Below are 6,849 nucleotides of genomic sequence, written 5' to 3' on the forward strand. Positions count from 1 at the left end.
TTTTAAAACTCAGCTGAAATTTATATTCACACTCCTTTCTTTCATCTGCTTATCTCTTGTCTCTTTTGGAAACCTGGGTAGCATTTTTCAGGGTTTAGTGAATCATGAACAGGATTTCACAAGATTTCATCTTTCTGATTAAATCTTAAGTTTACCCTATTTTAAAAAGTTTCTTCTATAGAGTCAATAGCCAGTCTTGACTTCTTTGGGATTTTGCAGTGTTGGCAAGGTCTTTGGAGGAGCTTCCTGACCCTAATATTATGTGGGTCAAAGCTTTTAACAAACAAACAAAAATCTAGTAAACATGGTCATTTCCTGACGATTGTGAAGTTTTTATTTAACTGACATGTTAAACATGTGGGTTTCTAGAATAGCCCAATGTGTAGGTTTAGTTTCCTTTAGTCACTGAATACATTCTAGTTAAAAAATCTGTGAATAATTATGGTTTTCTGTTACTGACATTCAAGAAGTCTTTCCAATATACTTCCTTCGTTTCTCTAATATACTTGTTAATGCAAAAATACTGGTAAACCTGCAATACACTATCATCTTCTCTTGTGCCCCTTCCTGCCTCCCTCTCTCTCAGAAATGAAACAGTTCTTTTGAGTGTTACTGATACCATTTCTGACAGAAGGCATTTTCAAATGGGGCACTGAAACAAGAATGTGAAAATAATACAGCAAATACTTCTTGTTTCTTCACTTGCCTTATTTCTAGCAAATTAAAAAATTATTTTAAATTATTCTGTATGATGTTACTGATTTTCAGATACTCCTTGAACTTGCTTCAGAGCTGGATGCCAGAACTGCAGATTATAGTAAAAATGCTGATGTTGAATTAAAACAGAGAAAAGAGAAAAATGAAGAGTTGCTTCAGGATCTAAACACTCTAAAAGAAAAACTGGCCCCCGGTGGCTCTGCCAGCCTGGCGTTAGAAGAAGAAAATTATAGGCTTCATAATAAATTAAAGGTTGCAGAACAAGATAAAAAGGTACCAATTCTTGTTTCTAAGGAATACTTCTTTGATGCTTGCTTTCTAAGTGAGATTAGTCCAAACTGAAAATAAGGATTGATGGCAACTGTAAATCTATGCCACCACAATACAAATAGCGTACACTTTATTTTAGTAGCTCTTTTATTTCCAAAGTGGAACTTTGAGCTCTTGCCTGTAATGTGATAATTTTAATTGCCTGATTTCTGTACACAAAGAGATAGATGTTCAGTTTAGAAATTCATATGAAGTGTTTTCGTTTGCTTTTGAAGTATTGACTTTAATAGGGTGATACTCTTGATGCTTCCTGTAAGTATATGGTATTCACTCTGTCAGACATGAAGCTGGAGAAGAATTCTCTATTTAATCACAGGAATTGAGGACTCATTTTCTCCCTCCTATTTTTTATGTCACAGTTACCCTTCTCCAAAGCACTTTTTCTTTTCTTAGACTTGAGTGTTCTAGACTATTAAAAGGTGACACAAAACAGTGACCTGGACATGAAGAATTGCCATAGAGCCTGTAGTGTTGGATTTTTTGTATGGTTTGGGTTTTTCCTTGTTTTTGCTAAGAATATGACCATGTGCTGTTACTGTTACTATCTGTTGACATAACTGCTCATAACTGATTGATTGATATATCTCAATAGGTTATGGAAGTAAAAATTCAGAAGTTAGAAAATGTAATTAATGAAGTAGGAAAAGGTGTCAAAGAGAAAGATGACAGGATAAACAAGTTACAAGCACAGTTAAAAATAAGAACAGAGACGAGCGAGCTCACCCAACTGCAAGCCAAACTGAATGAGATGGATAATTGCCTCAGGACTGCCTTAACAGAGAAGCAGAGTCTTCAGGTATGAGCAAAATACTTCACTCTTCTCTCTCCCCTCTGATGAAAGACACAAAGCATGCTTGATAACAGTTGTAGGTGAAATGTAGCTGTGTATAGTCAATGTATTTGTTGTGTATGGCATTCCCAGAGTAAAACACTCTGCCTGGCTGTTTAACATTCTACCTGTCAGTTTCACATTCCACCAGTGCAACCTTCAGTGACAACATTTAGAACCCGTATTACAATACTAGAAACTAAATGTGTCACTTGTATGTGATGCATTTCTGAAACATGTTAAACATTTTAAAACATGTTAAATGGGAGCATGAACTGTTTATTCCATGTGATATATTTGCACGCTACTTTAAAATTCCCAGATTTTTATCTGCATGGAAGTCAGCAAAACTTGCTAAAATATGACTGCATGTATACAGCAGAGTAGGATACTAACTGCTACTATAGTGCTGGTTGCTAAGGGGAGCCACCTTAGTGAAAAATAACTTCCCACTCCTAGTCTTGTCCCGCAAAATCTAGCGGTCTAAATCATAGTAAAGATACAAGGTAAACAACCCTTACTTTCATTGTTAAGTAACAAGCCCTTATTTGTACTTGTATTTGAAAATATTTTGTTTTCAGGCAAAATTAGATAAAGGTGGTGAGCTGTACAAAGAAGAAATCGACCATCTCAAAACACAGTTGGTAAAATGTGATCTGGAAAGAATGAAACAATCCAACTCCTTTGAAGTGAAGTAAGTTCAAATTTTATCTTCTTACAATTCTCAACTACTTTATTCTTAGCTTCTACTTCCCTCTTCATTTTTCCCACATAATAAGAAGTAAGCATTCAGCTTGAGGTGCTGTAAGATTTTATTGTCATTAGAGAAAGTAAAATCCATGTGCACCTTGGGTTGCTTCCAAAACTCCTTCCCTATACACCCACCAAAATTTCTCAGCTAACCATGTCCAGCCATAAATGAAATAACTGTTCTGACAAAAGAAGTCAAGGGGAAAGCAATAATTGAAAGCACTCTCTACTTCACTGGAGAGAAGGGGTACACCAAAAATAATTAGTCCAACTTTTGGGTTCCCTTTACCTAAAATCTTTGTGCACTTTACATAAAATATAACTGACAATCAGGTTTATGTAGTTTTTCTTGTATAACTTGGGTGTGTCTTGTATTTGATAGCTCATTGGAATTCAACTGAAACTGTAATAACTATTAAACTAAGGTTTTCTGGATCTTTTTTTCCTCCCTTCCTGCCTCATATAGACTTGCTAATTATAAAGCCCTTGCAGAACACCAAGAACAACAGCTAACAAAGCTAAAAGAAGAACTGAGAAGAGCACACCAAGAGCAAGATGTTACTGGTAAATTCAAGATAAATATAAGGGACTCTTTCATGTTAAAACTTTGAGGTTAAATGGTTAAAGACCAGATAGAGATGCAGCCTTGTACCTCAAAGGGTATGAGGAGAATTGGGTGTGTTGGAAGTTGAGATGGAAAGCAGACTACATTAGCTGCACATAAACTGCATTAGAATCACAGCAGTTCTTGAGTTTTTCTCAAGCCATGTTTGCCCTTGTGGAGGGATAAGCTTGCAGTGGTGGTAGCTCATGCTGCCACTTTTTCCTTGACATATGAATACCTAGTTCTAATCAAAGCTATGACGTACCTGAAACAATAACTATTTCTTGAGTTCTTGAGTTTTTCTCAAGCCATGTTTGCCCTTGTGGAGGGATAAGCTTGCAGTGGTGGTAGCTCATGCTGCCACTTTTTCCTTGACATATGAATACCTAGTTCTAATCAAAGCTATGACGTACCTGAAACAATAACTATTTCACCTCTAAGTGGCCCAGTGAAGAATCTTTTATGTTTCTTAGTATCTCCCTGGCAGTGTGAGTACTTGCAGGTGTGTTTTGTGTAGAAAAAGAGTAACTGTTGTAATGACACTTGTAACCCAGTGAGGTTTCACATGTAAGACCAAAAGAAGGAATAGGCTAAAAAATGCATTGGTTAGTTTTAAGCACTCTCCAAATAATGCACACACACATGTATAAATCTGTTTTCCAGTGCTGAAAGAAGCAGATCCTCAGCAATCCCAAATACCCCTTACATGTGGTGGTGGCAGTGGTATTGTGCAGAGCACACAAATACTTGTTCTAAAATCTGAACAAGCTAAGCTACAGAAAGAGAACTTGCACCTGAAGAAACAAAATGACCTTCTACTAAAGTAAGTGGAAAGCTGACTAGCAACATGTCAAATCATTTGTTGTATTTAACTATGTACATCATTAGTGTTTCTTTCTGGGAGACCTATAGAAGTGAGTAACCATTAATTTTAGATTTCACATCATAAAGTTTTACTCAAAGCTAGTGTTTTATGGCTTATAAAGGCCTTTTGAACTTTAATTGATTACTTTCCTAAGAATCTGTTAAATGCTGGAAGATACACTTGAACTGTATGTTGGAAGAAATTTTAGCTTAAAAAAAATTCCCCTGAAACCAAGATACACAGCTACTGTATTGCCATGTCTGTGATGTGTCATCTGAAAATATAGAAATTGTCTGTTCTCCAGGAATTTTTCCTTAGAGTAAACTAACTTTTTCTTACTTAAATGCTGGTTTTTTTTCTTTGCAGTGGTGAACTTCAACTGAAAGAGGAACTTAAGAAATGGAAAGAGAGAGCAATAAAATTGAGAGAACGATCCTTAAGAGAAACTACTCGAGAGACAACACCAAAGTCTCCTAAGAAGACAGTGTCATATTTCTTTAAAGAGCAAATGCCTTCACCCTCCAAGGAAACTGTTTCTCAGGAAATAGTGACTCAGGACCTATCAAAGCCTCTGCCTCTGACTTGTCCAACAAATTTCTTCGATAATTCCAACTTGGGTATGCTAACAGGTAACACAGTGTCCTATAACGTTCTGAAGATGCAAACTGTAGGGGATGGCCTGAGTTGAGAGTAAATGCTGTACTTACATATTCAGACCTGAAATGTGAATAAGTTTTCCTGCATGGTTTTTCATTTGACTGTTGAAAAACTGACCATCTGAGCTGTGAAGCTTCTGTATGCTCTACAGAATCAAAATACCAAAATGAATTCTTCAGCCCCTGAAGGATATACAATTTTTTCCTTTTCTGCAGTGGAAGTGTTGATGAGTGACTTTTTAAAGTGAATCAGCAAAATATTGTTATTAGATAGCTGGTGGTCTAAAATGTTCTGCTTTTTAACTGTACATTGGTTAAGCACAGACTTCTGGTAAAAGTATATAAAATTAACTGCTGGTTAACTTCTTTCTGAAGTTTTTCAATGGTAGGCTTTAGTCTTTGATGTTCCATCTGCTACGCTGCCTGGCTCCAGCTGCCATAATAGCTGTTTTGATGAGAACTCCTGTTTCTCAGCCCCACTTCAAATTTCTTATATCTGGCCTGCTGACTTTTGGTGACCTGCCCTCATGCTTCTCACAGGTCTCAGAAGGCCCCAGCAGACAAGTTGAAGAGTTAGCCAGTTTTTGAGGTATTAATAGCAGACTTCCAGAAAGAACATGACTCATTGCTGGTTTTGTGATGGCCCACTTGGTAATAGGACAGCTTTCCTCAAAACACAAAGCTCCTCAGAGGGAAGCTTTGATAGCTAATATATAAAACACTAGTCAAGATTAAATCACTGTATTCCTGCCGCTTGTCTAACTGAGAAAGGCTTCAATATTCTTGTCTTCTGTACAGATACACGACCTGCGGGCACAGAGTCCACAGAAGAACATCTTAAGCACTGGTTTGGGACTTCAGACAAAGATACAGCCCCTGATTGCAGCACCCAGTAAAGATGCTCTGTTGTAAGCTGCCCTTGCAGTGGCTACAGCCAGGATCTGCATATACAGAAGAAAATTGCTGCAGGTTAAAAGCCATCAGCCTCTTCCATCTTTGCTGTCTTGGGAGTTGCTACTTCCCACAACTGGGAAAGCTAGAATGTGAGGACAAAAATGGAAAACCAGACCTGTTGCCCCACAACCTGCTGCTCTGCTGATGTTCTACTTTCATGTTTTGATGTGGACTTTTTTGTTGGCAAAGAGAAGCTAATGTATTGAAGAAAAAAATGGGAAAAGGAATGGATCACAAACTAATCTACTGTGAAACTCCTCGGTCTCACACTTGTCATTCTCTCATTACTAAAACAGCCATTTTCTGGGGTGTTGATATTTGTATCTTCAGAGTGCTGTTGCTTGGCAAGAAATATTCTTTTTGTTTCTTAGCATGTGGGTTTTGGCTTAAAAAAAGCATGGCACAACAGAAACTGCATTTTCACCACAATCTTGACCTCTTTGGACACTGTACCCGAAGTTACTGATCTTCTGTTTGTAGAGCAAACAATCAAGGGTTCCTCTTAAACTCCTTTAAAGTTTCTGCAGCTCAGGCAGTTATGGTACCATGAGTAACTTTGAATTTTGCATCATTTTTCAATATACCTGTCAGGAGTTGTGTATTGGAGTTTTTTTAATAATAAGTAATGGACTTAACACTTTTCTGCTTCTCTAGTGAATGGAAAACAAACCAGAACATTGGGGCAAGATGGACTCCCTTATTAACCTACTTATCTGTATTCTGAGACCTACATCTTGTATGTTTTATGTAAGAAATTTTAATTTGACAATAAATTCTTGTGTTAAATGTGTAAAAATGTTTTTGCTGTTCACTTGTGCTATGATCCAAGGATGTTGATTACAACATTCAGTGTCTAAATGTTACCAAATTACTATCTTTAATACTGATTTCATCACTTCCATCATTATTATGCTTCTTGTCTCTGTGCCCTATAAACTTCCACAGCAATTACTTGTGCAAAGTTTACTGTTACACAGGTCTGTTGTCAGAGTTTTACTTAATTCTTTTGAGTCTGTCAGAACATGGCTGACGTGTAAAACATATATCCTCCTCCCTTTCCTCTCCCCCATGCCCTCCATTGCTAACTAAACAGGAATTGGGCACTCGGAACCTGAAATCAACTCCATTAAGGATGAAATTGTCA

The 6,849-nt window shown here is 37.1% G+C and overlaps 1 protein-coding gene across 1 annotated transcript in view; it reads left to right on the forward strand.

Annotated features, from left to right (window-relative positions):
- CENPE (centromere protein E) overlaps positions 1 to 6,566 on the forward strand; it is a 38,197-nt gene extending 31,631 nt beyond the window's left edge. Inside the window, 7 exon segments of the mRNA XM_039551577.1 lie at positions 769 to 990; positions 1,640 to 1,843; positions 2,458 to 2,570; positions 3,093 to 3,190; positions 3,894 to 4,053; positions 4,462 to 4,724; positions 5,550 to 6,566. Of these exon segments, the coding sequence (XP_039407511.1) occupies positions 769 to 990; positions 1,640 to 1,843; positions 2,458 to 2,570; positions 3,093 to 3,190; positions 3,894 to 4,053; positions 4,462 to 4,724; positions 5,550 to 5,647 (1,158 nt within the window). The 3' untranslated portion in view covers positions 5,648 to 6,566.
- The last annotated feature ends 283 nt before the right edge of the window (positions 6,567 to 6,849 follow it).

The sequence above is a fragment of the Corvus cornix genome, chromosome 4 (assembly GCF_000738735.6).
Source record: "Corvus cornix cornix isolate S_Up_H32 chromosome 4, ASM73873v5, whole genome shotgun sequence".
Taxonomy (NCBI): domain Eukaryota; kingdom Metazoa; phylum Chordata; class Aves; order Passeriformes; family Corvidae; genus Corvus; species Corvus cornix.